We start from the raw sequence: 26,738 nt of genomic DNA, 5'->3' as shown, positions 1-26,738 counted from the left end.
TGCTGACGTTTTGGGTCTGGACCCTTCTTCAGAAATGGGGGAGGGGAAGGGGACTCTGAAATAAATACAGAGGGGGGAGGCAGATGGAAGGTGGATAAAGGAGCAGATAGGTGGAGAGGAGACGGACAGGTCAAGGAGGCGGGGATGGAGTACCTGATTTGCTTCAGGACATGATGGAGCAGTTTCAGGGCCAAAGAGATTACCAGAGGGTTGCAGTGGGAGAGAGATCCACTGAGGTCTTTCTGGAAGGAGGAGGGTAACTTCTTCAATGTAGGCATCCCTCGAAGAGACTTCGCAGTGGGGTTAAAACTGATTCAGAGATAGTAGGAACTGCTGATGCTGGAGAATCTGAGATAACAAGGTGTAGAGCTGGATGACAACAGCTGGGGACAACAGTGAGAGGCAGTTTATTTTCTTTCAGATCTCTTCATTGCTACCCCTGGCCTTGATTCCCATCCTTGGCACTGATTGCCCCCTGGTTGAGGAGACTGGATGCTCCCTTCCATCCCCTAGCCACATGAGTTAGCGAGGCCACCCTGGTTTCACAGTCAGAAAACAACTACTTTTCTTGCTTGTTGGAAAGGCAGGTAATTAGGCCTGTGGCGAGCTGAAGCCCTTAAATGGTTGTAAACTGTCCTCTTAAGGTTCTTAATAGGTGGCAAGTTAAGAAGGCTTCCTTTGGACTTTCTTGTTCAACACTTAGTGTCATAGAGTCATGCAGCAGGGAAACAGTCCCTTCTGTCCAACCAGTCCATGCTGACTCTGTTCCCAAACTAAATCAGTTCCCCCTGCCTGCACTTGGCCCATATTCCCCCAAACCTTTCATATTTGTGAATTTATCCAAATGTCTTTTAAATGCTGTAACTGTACATGCATCCATCACTTCCTCTGGCAGTTCATTCCACACATGAACGACTATCTGTGTAAAAAGTTAACCTTAATGTCATTTTTAAATCTTTCTCCCCTTACTTTAGAAAATGCCCCATAGTTTTGAACTCCCTTGTCCTAAGGAAAAGATCCTTGTTATTAACCTTATCAATACCCCTCATGATTTTATAAACCTCAGTAAGATCACCCCTCAACCTCCTGTGCTCCAGTGAAAAAAGTCACAGTTTCTCCAGTTAATTTTTCTGTCTCAAACCCTCAATTCCCAGCAACATCCTAGTAAATATTTTCTGAACCCTCTGCAGTTTAATAATATCCTTCCTAGAATAGGGTGATCAGAACTGTTGACTTGGCAAGAAAGGGGCAAAGATGCCTCCAGGGTCAGTTTGCCCTCCTCACCACCTCCAGGGAGGGGATAATTGTATGCATAGAATATAAATCAAAGAGAATATGCTAAACCTTTAAAGAACACTAATTAGTATTCAGCTAGGATATTGTGGTCAATACTGGGAACCAGACTTTAAGAAGCATTTCAAGGACTTAAAGAGGATGCAGAGATTTATTACAATACCTTTTAGGGATAAAAGCTTCACTTGTTTAGAAAAATGAGAAGAATGGCATTGATTTCATTCAAGAGGAGAAGATTAAGTCAAAATACGATCAAGTTATTCAAAATTTTAAAAAATTTAGGACGAACAATAAGGTGATCTACCTTATAGTGGAAAGAAGGTCATAACTAAAGGAGACAAAGCCACTATGATGAGAACCCTGGCAACATGAGAGCAATAAAAAAAAACATAATTTGTCTTGATATGAAAATGCATTCCCTGTAAAGGTCGTGGGAGTAGATTCCATGACTTTCAAAAAGGAATTGGATAAATGCTCGTAAAGAAAAGTCTGCTGATATTAATATGAGAAAGAGCAGAGGAGTGGGACCAATTAGATAACTATTTCAATGAGCTGGCACAGGCATGGGGGGCTGAAGGATTGCCTTCTGTGCTGTAAAATGACACGGTTCAATGATATAACCTCTGCTGACTGATTTACCTCCACTCTTTTGCACTTTACAATCTTGGTTCCCTGAAATAAGGACCTTCGTTTTCACCTTGACTGTTCAATGAAAAATAGTGACTATATCTTTTATCTTCCTCCCTTAATAACAAATGCAAGAAAAATACAATTTCCCCAGGATGTTTGGCTTTCCCAGGGTCACGTGAATCACTATCAAAATTGCATATGTGAAACAGTATGCTTCATCAGTGGACGCTGATTCTGTTTAATACAATTGTGACATGCCACACAGATGACAATAATTAATTTTGCACGATCTAGCCATTGATTTCTGTATTCTGTTTTTTACCTGGTGTGTTATACCTTATTTTTTTTTAAAAGAGGTGAACATTGTGGTGCTTTCTTCCCCACTGGGGTTTTTCAGTCCAGTAACAATTCCCTGCCCTTTCTTTCTGGCCCTTCATATTTCTTTAAACTATCACAGAGCACATAATTTCCCTTCTGTACGTACATAACTTTCAGTTCTGACACTTCACTGCAAGCCCATTGCAGTCTGGACTTTAGATGAAGCCTTTAAGATGAGATTGTCACCACCCATTTTATATCTTCTAGTGTCTATGACAAAATGCCACATATTAATTCTGGGAATAGAACGTGCATCTAATTTGAGCGCTCAACAAGAACACCAATCATTCACAAGGTGGGCACAGCATAATCAACTGAACAATCCCATTGATACTGTTTTAGCAATGTATCTTAGTCTTAGTATTAAAGGCGATTGATTGGTGGCATTGGCATTGGCAAAAACAGCAGCTGCAATTTATGAAACTACAAATTGATTTGAATCCATTAGGTGAGCGAGATAAACATTGCAATGGAACTCTGCAGTCTTCAGATGGCTGATTAACTCAAGGCAGCAGCCTGTTGTCATTTTGTAGAAGCAGTATTTGGTTGTTTCTGCTTCAGAACCCATGGCAAACATAAGTCAGAAGCTCTGCTACTGTCCTTTAAAATTGCATTAATAGTCCCAACTATGTTATTTAGTCCCTGATTTCCAATGGAACAAGGTGTACTGCTTGTTGCAGTTGGGCATTTTGACTTTTCAACAGCCTGTGGGCTAATAAAATTGCCAATCCCATTTTTATGTTCTTTCCACTTTAACAACAATGATTCTCCCTGTGGCCAATTGGCCCTGGACACAGTGAACTCCACTGTTACAAACAGTCCTCTTTCCTCGACCTGTCATCCTTCAATTTTCTCGATATTGTGGAGTTGAAAACAATCTGTGAAATTTGACAGTGCCTCATTCATTACTCTTTCTCCACCAAGCCTTTGTCCCTTTCAATTTTTGACCAACTCAAAACCTATAGACTTTCTAATTGTACAGTGAGTTTTATAGTAACTTGAAATGTTTCATTTGATCTTAACTTCTGAAGTGCCCCTGCCAAATTGCTTTGTGGAGACGAACATGTTGGAATGAATGATATGTTCATACTTATTGTGATCAGAAAGGTATGCTCAAGAAGTAGGGCATCACAGTGTCAGATTTAGATGCTCAATCTACTGTCATATCACAATGAAATAAGCCTATTTTACTTGTGTGGAACAAATTGTGTAGCAGAACAATCATGACAGATAGTCAGAGAGATATACAGCATGGAAACAGACCCTTGGTGCAACTCGTCTATGCCGACCAGATATCCTATATAAATCTTGTCCCATCTTCCAGCATTTGGCCGCATCTCCTTTGAAAAGTTTACTTATTGTGGTTTGCTCACATCTCCTCAATATAAATGAGAAGGTTGACTGCTTTTATGCATTATTTGTTTTTAGTGCAATATCTATTGATAAAAGTGCTTTGTGTTTACTATTATATAACCACATGTTGTCTTCATTGCAGATCAGCCCTGTGGTGGATTAGTTCAAGGACCAAATGGCACAATAGAAAGTCCTGGATTTCCTTATGGTTACCCAAATTATGCGAACTGCACCTGGATTATCATTACAGGAGAACGGAACAGGATACAGCTGGTATTCCAGATCTTTGCTTTAGAAGAAGACTTTGATATTTTATCCGTTTACGATGGTCAACCACAGCAGAGCAACTTGAAAATGAGGTACAGTGTCATTTGTTTATGGAAAGAGCTGGAATATACTTGTCAGCATTAAAGTAGTTGATAGATGTGTTTGGTAGCTCTTTGTAAGAGCTAATGCAGAACTTGTGATTGTTGCATGCAGATCAGTCCATTCTTTTGATTAAAAACATATACATTCATGGGTGAAGAATTTAACAAATACTTCATTTTGCTATTTGAAATTTCTTATGTTCCATTATGTCTTTTAGCTGCTTTGTAAAAGATAAAGCCTTCCTGATTTGGGAGCAACGGTTCAATTTTGCAATTTTTCCTTTTTTACCCTGGTCAGGGGTACAGGTTGATGGTTTGTTCCGAGAGCTTTGCCAATGGCACTTTGTCTTTGACTTTACACAGCATCGTTTGTGGCAACAGAGTCTCTGCTTCTTCGCAGTGGGATATTTTGGTCTTCTCACATCATAGCACAAGTTAGGCTCAGACATGAATTCTGGACTTAAACCCACGTCATGTTCCCTGATGGATTGTGCTTAATCCCTTGAAAGGATTGATTATAATGCCTACTTTATATCTCATTAGTTGTAGTTGTAGTTTACTTTGTCGGATTCTTGGCAAATGAAGTGAAAATCTCCAGTTTTTGTGTAGCAACATGATGTAACTGAAAGCATTATTAAAGCCAAAATCATCATATGACAGCTGCTTCACAAACAACATTACAACTGGAGGATTTTTTTTTAAATTAACAAGCATTGTCTTTAAATTAGAAATTTGGTAACTGATGGAGAATAAATTTTTGGTTTAAGAAGCACAATACAATATTCATTTAAACACAATTGACAAAAAGCCCAAATGATAGATTCCCCCCAAGAAAGCAATATCTTCGATCTGCCTTTGGTCTAGTTGGTGCAGAAAAAATTGTGACAGTGAAATAATTTGTAAATGATGTCAGCTGGAAGGCAAAACATTTCATAGTTCTGCTTTCAGATTTATTGCTGGGAATTATAGCAAACCTTTATAAGAAAGCCATCTATCTGCACTGAATTTCTAACAATAGGCACAACAACAAACCAACCATTGTGACATTGACTAATTTTAGGAGGGCCATTGGCTGGATGCTGCTACTTTTAATAACATTACACTATCACTTGCAATTTGATTTAAATTGTGTCTCTCGTAAGTACAAGTGGCCATCTTAATATTTGATGACATAGCTGGGGATAGAAAGAAACCTTGACAGAACAACAACTGAAGTTTGCTGTACACAATATTATCTGTTATTAATTGGAATATAGCGAGATTAATATTATTGTTGAATTAATGTTTGGTGATTTAGAAAAGCTGAAAGAAAGATGTAAACTATGACAAATGCCCAAATAGGTACCTGATAGAAAATGACAAATTTGCAACTTATTCAGAACTCTTATGAAAATTGATCATGACCTAGGTCCCAGGTACAGGTCAAGAGGTCAACTAAGCTAACTACAGTAAAGGTAAAGTTGCCATATTTCCAGAGGACCATGCAACTACTATCTTAGCGAGACAACCGGTGATGAGTTTAACCTGAGGGACATCACACTTCAGGCAAAGGGCAGGGTTGAGAATGCAAGACCTTCATGGTGTCTTCAGCTGGTACAGGATTTGCAGCTTTTGGCATCACTCTGCATCATAAACCAGCTATCTAGCCAGGTGAGCTAACTGACCCCATTAAGTTTTTAAATGTTGCAAATAGGTATTGATAATGATCCTGTACTGAAAGCATCTCAATCAATAAGCATTTTCTAGTGGGTAAGTGTCTCAAGAAATGTGAAGCTAAGGTGCAATAAAAAAGTATAAGGCTCAGAACATAATCTGACTGGCAGACCTGTTCCTATTTTATTATTCAATCAGGCATGTAAAATATCAACCACTAGTTAGTCATTGCTTCAAAACAGCAAAAACAAAATCTGAAGGAGGAAGGAAGACTCCAGCAACAACCTGAGAAATGTAATATTTCTGTTCCATGACAGCCAATGCTTTGGAATTTTCTCATGCTGCCATTCACAAATCTGTCTTTACAAGAAGGCATTTTAGAAGTGAAAGCACTGATACTGTGGCCACTGGGGTTCCACAGAGATCAGTACTGGGACCACAAAAATCCTTGAATTCTGGAGACGTACCTGAAGATTGGAAAACTGCCAATGTGACACCCCTATTCAAAAAGGGAGGGAGGCAAAAAGCAGGTAACTAGGGGCCAATTAGCGTAACATTATTGGAATCAATATAAGGAAGTAAGAACAGAGCAGTAGGAAAATCATAATCTAATTCAGCAGACTCAGCATCATTTCATGAAAAGGAAATCACGTCTGACTAATTCATTGCCGTTTTTTGAGGAAGTCTCAACCAGAATGGATAGAAAGTACCAGTAGATGTGTCGTTTTTGGACTTCCAGAAGGTTTTTGACAAGGTACCTCACAAGAGTTAAATCATAAGATAAGAGCCCATGGTGTTGGAGGTAGTATACAGGCATGAAAAGTGAATTGGCTAATGGGTAGGAAACAGCAAGTGGGGATAAGGTGTTCTTTTCAATGTTGGTGACCCGTAGCCAGTGTAGTTTTAAAGGGGTCAATGCTAGGAATGCAACTGCTTGCAATATATACTAATAACTTGGAGGAAGGGAGCGAATATACTGCAGCCAAGTTTTCAAATGATTTAAAAAAAGAGTGGAACGGCAGGTTGCAAGAGGGAAACAAATAGTTTACAGTGAGATATTGATGGGTTACGTAAGTGGCAGAAAGTTGGCAAGTAGAGTATAATGTGGGAAAATGTGAAGTTGTTCATTTTGAAGGGAGAACAAAAGATCAGAGCATTATTTAAATGGAGAAATACTGCAGACAGGTGCAACACAAAGGGACATGAAAAATAGAAAGCCAGCACACAGGTGCAGCAGGTAATCAGGAAGACTAATTGAATGTTGGCCCTTGTTTCAAGGGAGTTGGAATATAAGAATAATGAAGTCTTACTGCAACCGGATAAAGTGCTCGTGAGACCACATTTGGAGAGCTGTGAGCAGTTTTTGTTCCCTATTTAAGGAAAGATCCCATTACATTAGCAATATTTCAGAGAAGGTTCACTGGGATTATCCCCATACTGTCTCATGAGCAAAGGCTAAACAGCTTAGGACTTTATTTACTGGAGCTTATAAAAATGAGAGGTGATCTCATTGAAACATATGGGATTCTTAAGGAGATTGACAGGTCAATGCTGAGAGGATATTTCCTCTCACGGGAAAATTTAGGATCTGAAGACACAGTCTCAGAATCTAGGGACATCAAGTTAAGACTGAGATGAGGAAGAATTTCTTCTGTCAGAGAGTTGTGAGTCTTTTGAACTCCTTACAACAAAGAGCTGTGGGGCAGACTCCTTGTGTATACTTAAGGCTGAAATAGATTCTTGATCAGTAGGAGAGTCGAGAGCTATGGGGAAAGGGCAGGAAAGTAGATGTGAGCAATGTCAGATCAGCTATGATCCTATTGAATGATGGAGCAGGCTTGAGGGGCCAAATGGCCCACTCCTGTTCCTATTTCTTCTGGTCTTATTGTCTTTATAGTGTGTTTCTCTTATGATACATCTCACTGTTTTTACCAACAGGGGAGTATCCTATACCAGACAATTCTGGTCCAAGGCCAGGGAACTGGAATTTCTTAACACAACAGGAGTGGAACATTCAATTAAAACTCAGCCAGTCATATTCTTTCCATCCTTTTGGGTTGAGGTGGGGGGCGCATAAAGAAATTTCAGTGATTAGCTTGTGTGCATTTTTACCACCTTTCGGCTCTTTTTGACAAATCTGCCAGAATTTTGTTTGTTAAACAGCCCCAACATATCATTCTGTGGAAAAATTATGAAAAACCTAGAAATATAACTGAAGATGTGAATTGATTGCGTATGAGCGGCAGCAATATAAGAATATCTGCATGACTTAATTACAAAGGAGGAGGCTTTCCTGTGTTTTCAGTATGGTTTTAAAGATTGACAAATAACAAAGTCCATGTACAGAATTAAGCGCAGCATTACTGTATGAAAATGTTGTCTGTGTGGAAGCTATATTTAGTCCCCTACACTAAAGTTGAAAACAATGAGCTCAATTGTGTAAAAAGAATGATAGAAGTGAGTTCAGCAAACTTATTAGCAGTGCCTAAAAACAATCCCTGTAGTGAAAGTTGAACATAAATAACACAGCTATGATTGTAAACAAATGTAATGCTGAGAGAAATCACTGTAAACTTAAACCATTTGTTGTAAACATAAATTCCATTACTCCAATGGAATTTGCTTCATTGAGGACAGTCATTGAACAATGTGATAACGATTTATCCAAACAGTATTGAATGGCCAATCATTCTTTGAAGCAAATGATGTGAACAAGTGTGGAACAAGCATTTTGCACAATCAGCTTCACTTGTCCATGTTGTGGGCTTCATCCTGCTTAGTTATTTATTTCAAAACTCGACTTTCTCCAGAATTTCAGTCTGTTTGCTGCCAGGAACATATAGAGCCAGAAACACTTGAGGCTCATGAGATCTTGGATTACTTGTTCCAGTTTTGGTTTGGATTTTTCAAAGCTTTCTTTTCAATCAACAGAGAAAACAGCTTCTGTCAACAGATCTGGAACTCAAATCTTGGAAGCTGTACCTTCTGCCCTTGTGGAGATGTGTATCTGAGAAACAGAATCAGTTGGCCGAATATAATGTAATACTTAGAATTACATAGTATTTTATGAAGTTGTATCCCTATGCTTCATGCAACAATTTACTTTTGAAGCGAATGGGTTAGAAACTTTCCCCAGGTATACAATATATGAAACAGCTCACAATAGTGAGCTCCGAACATTGGAGATGGTGTGGGTAAGCATCAAATGTGACAACTCCAGAACAGCTTGCTGTGTTTGGTGGAGCAACAGTTGAAGGAGAGAGGGAATATTTGATTGGAGGGACAGTATTTGCAGGAAGAAGGGAGTGTCTATTGGGAGGAGGAGCAGTGAGGGTGGGAGACAGGAAACCTTGATTGAGATAATAGTGGGTGCAAGAGAGAGAGAGAGAGAGAGAGAAAGAACCTCTGATGACAGAGGCAGTGAGGGCAGAAGAGAGAAAAGCTTAGTCAGGGTGAATGTGCAATCTTCAATTGGAGGAGTAGCAATCACGAACATGGTTGGGAGAGGCAGAGAGGAAGCTGTGTCTGGAAGTTAGCAGCACTCAGCAAGAAGTGAGGGAGGAGAGCAGTAGGACAAGGTCTTGGAGCCCAAAGAGAGACCGCTCCTCAAAGGATGACAGCATTCTAGATTGATTGGCCAAGGATTGGAAAGGCAAGAGATACTGGAAAATTCCCTGATGGCCAAACGGCCTGTGAGGGGAAGGGAGAGTCTGCTGTAAGTAAAACTGATGGGCTTGCAGAGTCTCTGTGTATCAGTCTTGGATTATAATAAAACTGGGGAGTCCTTCCCATTCAGCAGCACTGGATGGGTGGAAGGCTCAACTTGAATCATTGCAATCAAAGGTTACAAACCTGGTGGATAAGTCCCATCAAGGTCAAATAAAGACACTCAGTCTGGACTGGAGTCTATGGGTTTAGTCTCAATGAGAACCTAATTTTTCTGATGGCCAGATTTACGATGCAGATGAATTAATGATCTGATATATGGAATCTTTTTAAAAATTCTTTTCATAGGTTGTGGACATTATTGTCTGGGCCAACATTGATGCCCATCCCTATTTGTCTTTGTGAAGGTGATGGTGAGCTGCCTTGAAATGCTGCAGCCCATTTTCACAGTGCCATAAGAAAGGGAGTTATGGGACTTATATCTAAGCACAGTCAATGCTTTCAATTTTGTAAGAGCCATGTACATCAACAAGCAGGTGCATAGATGATGCCTAGGTCAATAGATAATGGATAAGAGCTCAGATTATTCCAGTATTTGGTGAGATGAATGGATTTTTAAAGCTGTTCATTATCTAAACCAAACTTTCAATTTATGTGCATCCTCCCTACTCCTTTCACATTTGATCTGTGCTCCTGAGAACATATGTTTGCAAAAGGGAGTTGACATCTCAACTGTGAGATGAGGGGAATGGAACAGGTATGAGCGGATGTAGAAGGGGATGTGTAAGAAAAAGTGAAACTGCAACCAGTGAGTAAAGAGCTGGAATGAGAGGAAAGTTAGAATGGGATGTATTAGCACAGGTAAAAGGAGAGATTTGTAAAGAAGGGTATGCTGAGACGATTGGACTGAGATATATAAATGGAGATGGAGAATGGGACCAGTCAGAAGAGAGGTGCATTGGGATGTCTGAGAAGAGAAGTATAATCTGCATGGAGGAAAGTTAGGCTGAAGCCAATGAAAGATGGAACTTGAATAGTGCCCTCAAGGAGAGAGAGAAAGGAAGAGCAGGAATTGTGTAAATAAGCAGCAATCTGGAATGTGTTGCATGTTGGTGTATATAGGTTTTTGCTAACATGGTGACAGTTCAGTGACTTCATTATGCTGACTGTAGACAAAAGCATCATGCCCAGAGGGGTTTGTAGCCCAGCCAGTACAAAGAAAAGTCAGAGGGAATATTATTGAAGACATGCAGAATGTTCTGTTCCGACCTCTTTAATCTTGCTTTGATTGCACTCCTAGGTCCCCATTGACCTGCCCAAGATCATAGCCAATCACTTAACTACATGTTGGTGAATAAACACTTGTGTGATCCTATTAGTCTGCGATCTAGATGACTATACGATCCAAGGCCCAAAATCTTGGTCTCTTGAATCTATCCATTTGGGCGCAACCTGTTAACATGGTGCAGCTGAGGCATCAAGAATGGATGCTATTCAATTTCTCAGCCAGCAACTACCAGATTGTACCTGCAGAGATGCATGCAAACACTGCTGAACTAACTGACTAGTTAATCAGGGTTATTTTAGTTATTTTGATGGAAGAGGAGTTTTAACCAGGATTATGGGAATGTAACAAAAACAGAAGTTGCTGGAAAAGCTCAGCAGGTCTGGCGGCATCTGTGAAGAGAAATCAGAGTTAATGTTTCAGGTCCAGTGACCCTTCCACAACACAAAGGAAGTTCTGAAGAAGGGTCACCGGACCTGAAATGTTAAATCTGATTTCTCTTCGCAGATGCTGCCAGATCTGCTGAGTTTTTCCGGCAACTTCTGTTTTTATTTCTGACTTACAGCAGGTGCAGTTCTTTTGGTTTTTATGGGAATGTAATATTATTTCACATTTAGACATTGACTTGGCTTTGTAATGATAGCTCTTGAACACAGACTATGATCTAAACAGATCTAAACACCTGACAAACTTATTTGGAACTCAGTACAACTATTTTATGATTACTAAGGGTACCATAGAAAAATTAACATATACCAGTGACAAGTCTCCATTGGGTCAAACATCCTCCTTGAGAAGAGTAGAGAATCTTTTGTTCAAAAAATAGAAGTTTGTTCAACATGAATCTGTTTTAGATAATATTTGAATGTTCCACCCATAACCTCTTGGACGTCCAAACATTGGAACTTTGATGGAATTTTCCTACTGCCTTGTCGAAAACACATCAAACTATGCCTCCTGAAATTGTCAATTAATCAAGGACATTGCTCTTTGACTTTAAGGAAAAGCAACATGTACCTAATGAACATTTAATGAACACTTTGGCAAGATTATGCAAAAAAGTATTTATAATTCCCAAATAATGGTATCATGCAGCTGATTTAATATCGTTCACTGCACAAGACTTTCCAAAGCTAGACTTACGTACTACACGTTGAAGTCACTATTGTGGGTTTCAAAATCATGACCTTGTGATTCAAACTCATGTAAAAACATATAATTAAAACATTATGATGCTTATTCTCCTGTGAAAGTAGACAAATTATTGAATATTACAATACGCAAACAAAGCATTTGGTCCAAAAACATCCTTCTTGGTGTTTATCTCCACTTGAACTACATTTTTAAATCTCTCATGATTGCTTGTTCTGCACACTTAATCATTTTTAAAGAACTCCATCCACGTTGAAGGAACTTGTTTCCTTTTTGAAAGAAAACTATAATCTCTGCTGCATCAAAGGTTAAAGGCAATGAATTCCATATTCTAACCACTTTTTTGTGAAGACATTTTATTTTTGACCTCCCCTTTTAATTATTTTAGTGCTTGTCCTAAATGCATGCCTTTTTATTAAAATCTTATCAGTCAGTATTACATTACAATGTTTTGAAACTTTGGAGGCATTTAACTAGTCAGATGCTAATTATCTCAGTTCTGGTGGAAAGGCCATTATTCGCAAGCCTATCTTTATCACTTGAATGTTTCAGGATATGCCACAGACCATTACACAAGACAGTCGACAGAGATATGAGCACAATTGAGTACAGGAGCAGAGATGCCTTGCTGCATGTACAGGATCTTGGTGAGACAACACCTGGAGTATTGTCTGCAGTTTGGTCTTACTTGAGAAATGAAGTTCTGGCTATGGAGGGAGTGCCATGGAGGTTTACCAGACTGATTCAGGACTGATGTATGAAGAGAAATTGAAATAATTAAGGCTATATTCGATCTAGAACTTCAGAAGAATGAGAGGTTTCTATGAAATTCAGACAGGACTAGACTGGGTAAACACTGCAAGGACGTTCCTGATGCCTGGGGAGTCCAGGACCAGGGGTAACAGTCTGAGGGTCCAGGGTAGGCCATTTAGAATTGAGGTGAGGAGTAATTTCTTCACCCAGAGAGTGGTGAGCCTGTTGAATTGTCTGCCGTGGAAAGCAGTTGAGACCAAAACATTGAATGCTTTCAAGGAGTTAGCGAAAGATCTTAGTGCTAAAGGAATAAAACGGTGTAGGGAGAAACCTGAAACAGGGTACTGAGTTAGATGATCAGCCTTGATCATACTGAATGACAGAGGAGGCTCAAAGGTCTGAATGGCCTACTTCTGCTCCTGTTTGCTAATTCAAGGAAGCACATCTCTAAACAATTAAACAAAACACTTTGATCTAATCTAAAAATTCTGTACTTCTTAATTAACTGGAACGAGCGATTCAAAAGTTACTGCATTCAAGTTTACTTGTATGCATATCTACATTAATCACTTTCATTCTGAATAATATTTAGAAAGGTGATTGAATGTTGAAGAGATGAATATATTGTGCAAAATCAGAATAACAATGCTTTGTGGCATTCCACTGACTGAGTGAGTGAAAGAAAAGAATATGCAAAAGAAATACATATATAGATTCTTTTTCCATCTTTTTGCAAGTTGACTGACTCGTAATTGTGTGAATAGCTACTTGTGGTGTCTTCATTTTGTACAATGATCTTCCAGTTCTATGTTCAATATTATATTATACATATTTAATTCACATCAACATTATCTATGTTTCTGATTTGTGTTATGTCACTTCCCTATCTGCTTTTTGCCAGTTCCCCAGATAGGCTTGTTTCTGTTAACTTCCCTTCAGTCCAATCGCCCCGAATCATCACGCCCTCATCAATGCACCAATATTCTCTTTGACAAAAGAGTTTCCAAAATTTCAATAAAGTTCAATATGGTGCCCTACATGAAATTTACACGTGTTTTCAAATTTATTCAACATCTTTTCTAATCAGTATTGTTGAATTTGTTTTATTGACAACAGTACTACTTGTAGGGTATGTAATGAATATCCTTCTATTTCTTTTATGGCACTGCAGGGCATTGTTATTTTATTGCAAACAGTCTGGCCTTTATGATTACAATTTTTATATTAACAATTTTGTTAATAATTTGTTGAGAAGGGCCAAACACTTGGGAAATCTAGTGCTTCTTAATGAGAGATACTTGTGCATATTCCCTGGCTTGTTTTACTACACAAATGGTTTTCTCTGACCAATAGACATTGCATATAACTTTTATTTTGCCAGACCCCAACCTTACTGTTTTTCTTCTCCTTACCAATATTGTTCAATGCCAACTTCGATCTATGAGCTGCCACAACATTTTTAATGATGCTGCTTTTCAAAAAAATTATGTCCCATTTTAATTAAGTCCTTGGTGCAAAATGTAATACTTTTGTTCAATACTGTTTTCTTATGTTTCAGACCACAGTCCACATCTGAATGAGTCTTGAGGGGCAGCACATGTCTTGTGTGGTCTCACAGAGTACAATGTAAAGGCCATGTGGAATGTTCTTTAATTCCTCAAGATTTTGCCGTTTTGATTAAATTTTTATTGCCTGTTTTAATGTCAATTTCAGATGGCCATCCTGCTTTGGAAATTCTGCCTTCCTTTAATAAAACTAAAATGTCTTCCTGTAGCCATCACAGTCATACTGAGTGCAAAGTCTAGGCCTGCCTTCAGATGTGTGAAGAACATTGATAAAGAAAAGTGAAATCAATGTCATGGAGCCTGTCCCTGTCTGTGTAGCTTTCGCTGCAGGAAGGGGTTGATGGAAATATTTCTAAGACAGTGGTAGCATTTGTCAAGTGAGCACTGAAGGGGAGCATCTCCATGGAAACCATGGGCAATTGTGAACTGGCAGGGGCTGATAACAGAGTAATTAAATGTTGATGAAGAAAGCAGAATAACATGGTACCACCATGCTATAGCGTTGCATCCAGGAGACAGCCAGCAAAATAAGGGTCACAGACTGCTAATAAACCAGCAAGATGCTTAAGGTCTGTGAACGTGCTGCCACCTCCAGCTTTTAATAGATGGCTTAAAAAGAAGTGCTTGGTTGAGCAAAGGTTTATTTGAGAATTAGCTTCAATTTTCTTTTGCTTCTGGGCTCCCTCGAGTTGAGATTGAAGGGATGTGAGAGTGCCAGCGGTAGCTAAGTAGGAACAGCTGTTACCATCGCATTCCCAGTGTTATTAGAAGTTATTTGTCAGGGATATATAGAGCCCTATGCAAGATGAAGCAGAATCCCACCACTGCGCTGAATCCTGCAGCAGAATCAGATGGACATGTGGTGCATATATCTCTGCCCAGGCAAGGGGAGGCTGAGGCAATAAGCTTTGGAGCAAAGACAGAGAGCATGAAGTTTGCCTCCATGTTAGAAAAGAATATCTTCAGAAACATTTGTATTTTTAGTGGTTCCAGTGCAGGATTTCCACTGGACTCTAACTACATCAGAAATGACTTGACCTCACAAAAAAATCTGAATTAAGAGTCTAATACTGACCATGAAGTCATTGCCGGTTGTCGGAAAAACCCACATGGTTCACTGTGTCCTTTAGGGAAGGAAACTTACCTGGTCTGGCCTACGTGTGACTTCAGACCCACAGCAATGTAGTTGACTCTTAAATGCCCTCTGGGCAATTAGGGATGGGCAGTAAATGCTGCCTGGCCAGCGACACCCTCATCCCATTAATGAATAAACAAAAAAGAAATTAGCTACTCTACCTTTACAGCACAGAGCAGTCTACTTCTTTGTTTTGCTTCTCCTCACCAATTTTGTTTAGTGTTCGCTTGAATCTGTGAGGTGCTACCATAAAAATCAAGGAAAACAATTTAATTTTTTTTTTAAGAAGCTCCATACCTCCAACCACAATTCATTACCTGAAGGAATGAGATTCCAAATATTTCATTGTTCATGTTCTGTGCCAGAGAAGTCAATTGATAATCATTAATGTTTATCAAATTTTTAAAAGTGTATTCATTCTATTAATTATTGTACATAAATTTCTATTTAATAGGCAACTTCAGAAAATTATAAGCTAATAATATTAAGATAACGTCTACACAAATCTAATGTCAGAGCAGTCTAATTCATTTATTAGCTCTTAGCAAATTATGATTCATAGGGCATCTCTTCCTGCACATATGTTGCCAGTCTACCAGTATATTAATTATTGTTATCAATTAGGCACCATTTTTTTCTCAGTAAGAAATAGAATTGTTGTATTATATGTCACGTAAGGAGATTGCTTTGTCCATCATGTTTATTCTCTGGAATATCAGGCCAGTTCATTTTATTCCCCTGCTCTTATCCAAAATCCTGCTAAATGTATATTCGTAGAATCCCTACAGTGTGGAAGCAGGCCATTCAGCCCATTGAGTACATGCCGATTCTCTAAAGATCATCATACCCAGACCCATCCCTCTACCCTATCCCTATAACCCTGCATTTCCCATGGCTAATCCGCCTAGCTTGCACATCCCTGGATAGTATGAGCAATCTAGCATGGCCAGTGCACCTAACCTGCACATCTTTGGACTGTGGAAGGAAACCCACACAGATGTAGGGAGAATACGCAAACTGTACATGGACAGTCACCCGAGGGTAGAATTGAAGCTGGGTCCCAGGTGCTGTGAGGCAGCAGTTCTAGCCACTGAGCCACTGTGCCACCCCAGCCTGAGTAAAAATCCAATGCCCTTTTGAAAGTTACCGTTGAATCTATTTCCAGCATCTTTTCAGGGAATATATTCCAGATCATACAAACTTGTTCAGTTAAACAGAATTTCAAACTTGCCGAACGAAAATAAACTCCTCCTCTTATGCTCCCATTGCCCCAGCATTTATTTTTTATTCACTTGTGAGATGTGAACATCACTGGCTGGCCAGCATATATTGCCTGTCCCAAGTTGTCCTTGAGAAGTTGGTGGTGAGCTGCCTTTCTGAATTGTTGCAGTCTCCGTGCTGTAAGCTTTTGCCAATTGTTTTTAATAAATTCCTTTGTTTACAGACCCTCCTGCCTCTCTCTGCTTATTTAAGCTATTAAGATCATTTACAATTTTAAATACTCCAATTAAATCTTCCTTTAAACTTTTCTGGTCACAGACCTTTCTCGTCTGTACATGTCACTGAAGTTGCTCAACCCTGGTACCATTCTAATAGCTCTCCTTGTTGTATAAGACACTTCATACCTGAAAGGCTTAACCAAGATCATTTAGAAGATGGCAACTCTGGAATGTAAAGTTATAAGATGAATCTCAGTAGGTGGGCATTACTGCTTTATATGATGTGCTAGCACAGTGATTACCTACGGTGGTGTCTGACAGTTCTTCCCCACTGAGAAATCAGGTTGTACCAGAACGTCCTTGCTAAGCTCAATATCTGTACCCTATACATTCATGTAGCGAATGTAAAGCCTGGTCTAGATTACTGATGGATAAAAATATGGGCACAGGAGCGAAAGCTTTCCAGCCGCTCCACAGTGAAGACTGTTGAATTATGAAAGAGCAGATTTCATTATTTTTTGTCCCAAGTGCACATTCATTTTGATTTAAATGGTTTCATTTTCATGAACTTTGGGTACAATTGGCATGCGTTAGAACTTATGGTACAGACTATGAAGTAAATGATGATTTATATGGTATGTAGCAAGTGCTCCAAGTACCTCTCCACTTTAACTTACACCTTGCAGGCCTAACTCCACTGTGGTAAGCTCAAGTATATTCAATGCTTATTCATTCCCAGTTAATATCCTTTCATTCTTGCGTGAGTTTGAAAGTTGGAAGTTGTTAAGAGTTGCATGAATTAATGAGACAGGCTGATGTATCAATTTTAGTGATGTCAGTAAAAATGCACAGATGAAGATGAGAGATAGGAAGAGCTGCAGATGCTGGAGTCAAAGACAACACAGTGTGGAGCTGGAGGAACACAGCAGGCCAGGCAGCATCAGAGAAGCAGGAAAGTTGATGTTTCTTCTGAAGAAGGGTCCTTGTGAAGAAGGGTCCCGGATCCGAAACGTCAACTTTCCTGGTCCTCTGATGCTGCCTGACTTGCTGTGTTCCTCCAGCTCCACACTGTGTTGCCAGATGAAGATAAAGTCCACATCGTTCACTTGTGAGAATAGTAGCCCTCAATTTTCAGTGCACTGCCCCAGTAAGTCATAACAATAACTGAATAATTTATGGGAAAACCCAATAAAAGAATTAGAAATAGTTGGTGGGGGAGGAGGGTGAGGACTGGAGATGGAGCAAATGAGTTGTGAATTGTGATTCTGATAACAGCTATCCATGGGGCAGATCGTGTCCTGAAGAAGAGATTAGTGGTTTGTGCCAATCCCCTTTGACGCCGTAGGCAATGAGATTTCACAGGGAAATCCAAGAATTGGCACCAAGAACAGACTTGACCCTTGCTCCATTGATGTTGATTTGGATCTAACCCTAGAGCCTGTGAGGGTTTGAAAGGAGTTGACGAGTCCACCTTGCCTGATCATTTGAAAGCCTTTTTTGCTTTGCCATAGTTTCCATGCTTGCTTACTTCTTCACCGTGACACAATTCTTCACCTTGTCCTATTACTACAAACTTTTACCTAACATCATCATTTCTTCATCTGACCACGTTCTGAGGAAGGGCCACTGGACCCAAAATGCTAATTCTGATTTCTGTGCACAGATGCTGCCAGACTTGCTAAGCTTTTTCTGTTTTTGTTTCTAATTTTCAGCATCTGCAGTTCTATTGGTTTTTATTTACTTACAAAACTTGTGCCATTTGATTAGCCATACTCTCCACTACATCAGAAATCTTCATTAATTATGTTGGCCTGTCCTTTTTTCCAAGGCTTTGTTATTTTATAATAATGCCCAGGACTGATGAAAGGACAATCCTGGAAAAAATGGGAGTAATTTTGACTTAACTCATGAGGCAACTCTCTTTTTGTGTAACCCATTAGGATTGAGGTTAATTTGTTTCCAATTTAGTTGATGGGTTGTGAAAGGCTGATATTTCTCTTTGCAGCTTTCAGACTCTGCCACATAGGGGGCAGGTGGTGCTTGAAAGATCGGGCATATGATTTGTTTGGAAGTTTGTACCTTCTCGCCAATACCTCAACTTGGCCTCTGCATGTTCCTAATAAGACCCGTATGTTCAGTGTCTTCATCAGTAAACATTTTCCATTTTAGTCGGTCGCACCAATTGACAGGGGCAATAAATCTCCTCAGGGATGCTTTGAGAATATTCCTAAAGCATTCCACTATCCTCCTAGGAGTCTTCCACCATGACTGAGTTCTGGGCTGAACAGTTGTATTGGGAGTCCTCTGTCAGGCACATGATTGATATGACTCTTATAGTGGAACTGTGTGATCATTACCTTGATGCTGGGCACGTTGGTTTGGGAGAGGGAGTTGCTGCTCAATTGCATTTCTTGCCAGCAAATTTGGAACAATTTGAGAATGGAATGTTGATGGTACTTCTCCAGTGCTTTGAGGTGTTTACTATAATTTGTCCAATTTGCCAAAGTGCAAAGGCACTGCTGCCAAATAAACCATGATCTTCATCTCATGTTTGAGATCCAGGTTGCTCAAATACTCTTTTCTTCAGTCTTCACTGGGAAACCTCCAAAATGAGTCAATTGCTAGTCTTACACTGAGGCAGTATCGAGAAAATTGAATGTAGAAACAGTGTTGCACCTGATTCCCAGATTCAGGTAAAATTGCCCTCATCAATTATTTTTCTCGCACAAATGTTGCTGAATGCTTCCAACATTGTCTATTTAGTATTAAAATTGTGTTGTGATTGGGAATTAATTTTCTTTTATTTCAGTTCCTGATTCGCGTTTTAAAAGTTCTTTTATGCGACTTGGGTGTTGTGTGTTGCCCACTCCCAACTACCCTTTCATAGGTCTGTTAAGGCATTGCTGTGAGTCTGGAGTCACATCTAAGCCAGACCAGGTAAGGAAGGTAGATTTCCTTCCCCAAAGCACATTAATCAACCAGGTGTATTTTTGCAACAATTGATGGTAGTTCACATTATAATCATTGGTGAGATGAATTTTATATTCCAGATTTCTTATGAATCAGTTTATGAATTAAATTATAATTCTACCAGGTGCCAAGGTGGGAGATGAACCTGTGTACCTATGATGTTACCCTGGGCTTCTGCATTACTCAAAGAATGGCATGACCACTAAACTACCATTGTCCTTAAATTAAATTTTAACCTGAAGCAACAAATGTGCACACAATACCCATTTTGATTTTGATTAGTTCAATATCTGTTGGATTAAGTCAATAAATATCTATTCTTCAAGAGATATAATTATGACCCTTCATTGCTGGGTGTCAATAGGCTAAGGTCACGCATCATAGGATAGCCAAACATGTATCTTTGAGAATAAAGAAGAAAACGCAGCAGAGTGTGAAGATTTTACTCTGACAATGCTTAAAATGGGTAAGAGCTGAAACAAGATTCTGTTCCCCAAAGACCCACCACAGACTTGGGTGGGATATTGTATTCATCTCTACGACCAATTCTGCTGCAGAAACAAATTTTGCCACAAGGGAGAGTAAATAGATCTTAAACTGTCTTGCAGGAGTAATTGCCCCTGCTTTGCAATTTCTGCTTTTTTGCTGCAAAAATGTAGACTTCCTTTACAAAACTGTCAGCAGTTTGTGCTAGAGCCTGATCTTGATTTTCAGACTTGGCTGACAGTCACACAATTGAGGGAGGAAGAGTTTCTCACTCATGACCAGACAATGAAGATAGGAACTGTCTGGATACTGTCCACCTACTCTGAGCGACCTAATTGTACCTTCATGTGGGACTGATGTTGAGGGAGACCTGAAGCGTACAAACTGCAGAGCTGAAAGTTCACATGGCTGCAGGAGATTTGCACTATAGGGCAGAAAGTAAGGAATGTAAACACTTTTATTGAAGTGGTGGCCTCTTCATAAAAGCAATACTTTGACATACTCATTGGAACTCCTGACTAATTTGAAGCCTGCAGGTAGAAATGGAATATTTTTAAACTCGGTTTCCTGTAATTTACATCAATTGGAATGTGTAATCTTGTTGATTTCGATCTCAAACTGTACATAATCATTTGACATGTGCACCACTGTTATAAATAGAATCATCTGATGTAACGAACATTAATCACAGACTAATCAACGTCTATTCATTCCACAGATTTCAAACGTGTTGGAGAGATGAGATGATAAATTGCAGCTGTTTGGAATTAACTAGTGAACACAAATCCCTTCATATATCAGTGGCATGGTTATTGAAGCCAGGCCTCGTGTTTCTAGCTGATAGTTCATGGAGTCAATATACACAAATTCAAACTCACTATTTTACTGTTTTCTCCCAAAACTGTTGAGATTACTGTTGTTTTCCCACACTGTCCTGTTGACCTATCTCTGAAGCCAACATGTCCTGCAGCAATTGACCTTATGTTGAAACATCTGCATTCCAAGCAGGATATTTTAATCTGCAAACCTGTCATGAAAACAATATGATAAATAGATTACCCTGGATGTTACAAGACCAATTTTGTTGGAGTCCGTTCATTCGTTGATACTTCATAAAGTCGATCTGTAAATTTACAAATCCAGAATGAATTTGTACAAAAAAAAAAAAAATAACAGGAAATGCTAGAAATACTCAGCAGGTCAGGTTGCATCTGTGGAGAAGTGTGCAAAGTTAACATTTCTGGTCAAAAACCTTTCAAATTTATAACTTGTCCACACAGTCTGATAATGGTTTAGCAACCCCTCACCAATTGTTCAACTTAGGAGGACACAAGAAAAGCCCTCACCATTTCCTTTGAGTAAACTGTAGCAAGCAGATTACTTAGTGGAAAATTAGGATTTTGGGGGTTAGGTTGGTGAGGGTGTGAAGAACCTTGAAAATGTAAAATTCAAACTTAAATAGTAAAAACTATAAGAACAAGGCATTTTGTTCCATATTAAGCGCATAAAATCAAGTGGTGCTATGGGTTAGAAATGCAATAGGAGCTGGGTCAATAGCTTTCAATCAATGAAGTATCTCTTTGAGAAAATGTCATTTCCCATCTCCAATATGTACGGTCAACACAGTAGAACCATATAACACAGTTAATTAAAAATTTCATTTGGAAACAAACTGTCAATAAAAGAAAAATAAATAGAATGAAGATGAATTAATATTCAAGATTAAATTTTTAAAATGTATTAAGAAAATAGGTCAAAATAAGGATGATAAAGACAGGCAACTCCTTTTGTTTGATATCTGTTATTAAATTGCAGAAGTGTTCTTTACAACATCTTTCACAGATCCCATAGAGAAATCTTTTCCAAAATGAACACAGACGCATGATCTGTGAATGCACTTTAGACATATTGTGTCATATTTCAGCATTACTTCAGAATAATTAAGATATTCCTAATGTTGAGATTGTTCAACAGGATGCAAGTGTCACAGTTAGGCTGACATTTATTGCCCATTCGTGGTTGGCCTTCAGAAGCTGGTGGTCAGCTGCCTCCTTGTGTTGCTGCTCCCAACTGGGCCTAAGCACAGTATTGGTGGAGTTAGTTAGAGGTATGTGCGTTAGATAGATAGAAACATGTATAGACACTGGTCTTTCAATAATGTAACATTAAGCTCGGAGCGTGATATTTCTTATGTTACTATTTTTGGGAATGGTTTTAATATGCAATAAATGTGGTTCTAAAAATAACTATGCCTGAAGACAGCTCTTGATAAAAACAGAAGTTGCTGGAAAAGCTCAGCAGGTCTGGCGGCATCTGTGAAGAAAAGATCAGAGTTAACGTTTCAGGTCCGGTGACCCTTCCTCAGAACAGCTCTTGACCATACCTTGTCTTCAACTCATCTGTCTCAAACACAAACTCATTAAAATGAGACATGAAATAAAACCACACAACAAAAGAAGGATGTCAGTATTGTGCGAATTGGAGGAGAACTTACTTTATTATTTAGAGTGCTGCAGTGTGAAAATGAAGGAAAGATATGAGTTCCCTGAACCAGTTAAATTAATCCATACGATAACTTGAAAGCATAATCAGAAACATGCATTACCTGGATAAAGATCCAACATATTGGTCTCAAAATATTTCTGCTTTCTCTGCTAGCCATTAAGGAACAGATCAAGTTTACCTTTATTTGGCCTTTTCCTGTGCACAAAAGACCAGACAATTTCAATATACATACATAAATTTTGAATTACAGTAAGAAACACCACTGATGATGATTCGAGCAAGAGAAACATTGTTTTAAGTTAGTTGGGAAGAGGACTTTGATGTGAATCTGCTCAAAAATGGCAAAAGGTGAGATGGCTGCTAACAATGTAAATGCCTGCATGTATTTTTGTACAGTGATTCAAACTGAAGCCTTTTGGCTCTAATTTTATGTGTCAATGATTGGCATTGGAACTCAGAACATGAACCACCTGTAAGCACTGTGTAAATAAATTCATGGTGTTGTGACTAATTGCATTTACCAGCTCCCTGATTTATAAAGAGTGAAGTAGAACTGTTGAGGGGAAGGGCACCGAAGTGAAGGTAGGAGATGATGGGCTAGATACATAGCGTGAGACTGATCTGTCAGTGAAGCTGCAGGTATATGTTCGATCGGGAGGATGGTGGTTGTGTGGGTATGATCATAACATGGGCGTACATCCTTTGGCTTGGGAAGAGGCTGTGGCTTTTAAACCTCATTGATTAGAATAGACTTTATTGTCATGTGCACTTGAATGAGTGCAATGAAAATTTGTAATGTTGCCTCTCAGTGTTATGTTAGGTACAGTGTACCGAGGTACAGATACTCTAAGTGTTGTTACAGAATTGAAATAATAAAAAAAAAGACTAGCATAGAAATACAGAGTTTAAAAAGCCCAGAATGATAATAAAAAGCGTCTATAAAGTACTCAAGACATAGTCTTTTCTCATTGAGTTTGTGCTCGCTGGGTTTCAGAAAACGAGGCCTCGCTGCCTCTACGCATTGGCCTCTATTCCGGATTTGCCTCCAGCACTCATGCCCGTGGTTGCCCACGCTCGTTTAGCTCCCACTCTGGGTTCCGGCCTATGACTTGCTTCCAGGACTCGGCCCGTGCTAACTCTGCTCCCGATCCAGGTTCCAGCTGTAACTCACTTCTGCGCTCGCCTGCGCCATTCTCCATTCCCTCCACGTAGGGTAGTTTAAGAAGTTAAAAGTGGGGGTGGGAGGGGAATAAAAACTGCAGTAAAGGGGGGAAAAAAGAAAGAAAACAGGAAAAGGAACTGTCGAGCAGAGTAACTCCAGCTGAAGTGTCCTACTGTACCGCCGTCGTGAATTCTCTGCAGGCAGTAGGGCAGGTGTGTGAAGAGTGTCAAAAGGGTGAAAGATGCAGTAAGATCATGGGCTCAATTGAGTGAGAATTCATCTGGGCCATGTGGACGTTTAATGGTGATTTCATGGTGACCAGCTGGGAGTAGGCCATTGAGGTTGGGATTTTGTGGCAGTGGGAATTGCTCGTCAGGGGCTTTGAGGGATGTTGGGAATTGGAGATCAGGAGTCTTGGGAATGGAATAGAAAGTGGAGGTCAGAGGCCTAATGGGGATGGTGGTGACATAGGAATCTTGAGTTCAAACTGATGATGAAATATCAGACATACAACCTCACAAGATATTTAAATTGCCTCCACACATCCTGGAACATACTGGCTGCCCAACACTTCCCACCCTTTGAAACTGGAAGTAAACTGGGGTTGTGAACCATATTCTCCTTCCTTTGGTCTCCTGTCCAGGCCAAGCACAAGCAATTTCTCGGGGATTAAAATTTCCCCCTTTATGACAGAAACTGCAACAGTTTAGGGATCACTTTATTCTCGTGGTTGACTGTGACTCATATGACATAATGAAAGAATTGTAAAGTGCGTTGAAATTAAAAAAAAGGAGAATAATCCAGCTGCAATGAAAGCTGTTTTTTATGATATTGTTTGAACACATAATGAGAAGGTTTGCTGGTCTGCCTTCACATGGATTAACTACGTTGGAAAATCAGACAGCTCAAAGTGCACATCATATAGAAAACAGTCCAGTTTTTATAGCATTAAATGAATAGATGGAAAATCAAGGAAAAAGGCATGGAGAAGGGATGTATTCCCAGCCATCTGATTTCCCAATCTTAGCTGTATCTGAGTGATCCAGCTCATGTGGACACAGGCCAGGAAAATCTCCTCTCTCGTTAGAAATAAATACAATAAATAATAGTGTCTTTCACAATCCCAGGATGTTTCAATACAAATTTAAGTCAAGCAAGGAGATCTGAAGAACAGTGAAAAAAGCACAGCTGTCAATTGCACAAAAGAAATGCTCGTGGCTTTATGATCATAGCCAGATAATCAGTCCATCTGTGATGTTAGTTAAGGGATCGATCTTAGCCAGGACGCCAGAGAGAGGAACCCTGCTCTTTGTAGTTTCATGGAATCTTTGACATCTATCTGCAAGGGGAGACTGGGACTAATTAGTTTAACATCACATGTCAGAGATAGAATCTCCAACAGTGCAGCACTCCCATGTTACTGCTTTGACATGTTAGCTTGATCTTCTGTTCATGTCTCCAGTGAGCGATTTGGCACTACAAACCTCAAGCCCCCTCAAAGGCGAACATGCAATTCAACATTTCACTGACACACTTGCTTACAAATAATTTGTAATCTTGCTTTCAATCACAATTTTTACTTCAATGTCATACTGCTACTTTTTGACATTTAAAAGGGTACATAGATACTGAAAAGCTCTCTGAGGTTGTTAAAGACAAGCTTCAGTCTGTGTTAGCATTCTGAACTGTGGAAGGAACAACTCTTGTCATCTGCTGGGTTTGGGAGGGATGCCTGAGACTACTGGTACTAGGGAGCAGATGGTGGTTATATGTTAATTATGAGAACATAATGGGGCACTTGACTTGGTGTTTGTACATATATAGGGAACAAATATTCAATAGTCTTAGAGTTTGTGGTGTGTGGGTTGAAATAAAACTCTGACTGGGAAAGTAAATGACTAGACTCACTCTAACCAGCTTTTTTTTTAATCTCTGGGATTTAGCAAAAACAGCCCGTGTTTCTGCTCCCAGTAGCTATTCAGTGACTTTTACTTGAAAGTGCATGAGTGAGCAGAATTTGGCTTGACATTTCTGCCTCCATGGTTCTTTAATCTGTCAACATCCACGGCCTGGGCTCACACATGCAGATTATCTGATTTGGTTAGTTTCTGGAAGGCTGTTGATTTCTGTGGATCTGCCCCCAGTTGTGGCTCTGCACTTTCAGGAGAGGAGGGGAGAATAGATTACACTTTAGAAAGCAGTAGAACTTTGGAAAAAAGTTCCCATAGCATCAAGTTTAATACTTCGTGTCATGTTTAAGTGTTAACTTATAGATTGTTGAAGGCTGATAATTTATGAAAGTGAATTTACTAAGAGCTTCAGCAGTTTATTGATGTCTTTTAAATGCCATCACCACTTGAGAATGTCTCTGACATTTGTATCACTGTAGCATGAATTTGAATTTTGATGACGATTTTCGTTGTCCGAAGTTTTCTTTTCAATCATACATGTGTTTCTGGAGATGACTGAGAGAAAGCTGCCAGAATTGTTAACTTGCTAGATGTCAAAATGTCCATACTATCACATGTTGCTGAAAGCAGGTGTCAGCTTGATATTGGAAACAGAATTTGCTATTCTAGCATTGTTGCATTTCTGTCAGAGCAGTTTATCATGCTTACGGTTGCAAAGCTTAAAATAATATAAGAGGTGAGACCCTGCTATTGTGATTTAGAACAGGTGCTGAGTGAAAATAGTCCAGCTTAAAAAAATACATGATACAGGAACACAAAACTGATTCATTATGTCTACCAGTGGAGTCACAGCATATTCAGAGAAAAGAACTCTGTTCATTGAATCAGAGATAGTAGGAACTGCAGATGCTGGAGAATCCGAGACAACAAGGTGCAGGGCTGGATGAACACAGCAGGCCAAGCAGCATCATAGGAGCAGAGAGGCTGACGTTTCGGGCCTAGACCCTTCATCAGAAAAGGCTTTTCTGATGAAGG

The 26,738-nt window shown here is 39.4% G+C and overlaps 1 protein-coding gene across 1 annotated transcript in view; it reads left to right on the top strand.

Annotated features, from left to right (window-relative positions):
• Positions 1 to 26,738, top strand: part of LOC109928798 (CUB and sushi domain-containing protein 1-like) — a 2,165,117-nt gene that overhangs the window by 248,021 nt on the left and 1,890,358 nt on the right. The window contains exon 2 of the mRNA XM_048597409.1: positions 3,797 to 4,013. Coding sequence (XP_048453366.1) covers positions 3,797 to 4,013 — 217 coding nt within the window. The remainder of the gene's footprint in view (positions 1 to 3,796; positions 4,014 to 26,738) is intronic.

The sequence above is a fragment of the Rhincodon typus genome, chromosome 5, assembly GCF_021869965.1.
Source record: "Rhincodon typus isolate 14 chromosome 5, sRhiTyp1.1, whole genome shotgun sequence".
Classification (NCBI taxonomy): domain Eukaryota; kingdom Metazoa; phylum Chordata; class Chondrichthyes; order Orectolobiformes; family Rhincodontidae; genus Rhincodon; species Rhincodon typus.
Note: the sequence above shows the minus strand (reverse complement) of the source record. Positions and strands in the feature narration are given on the sequence as shown.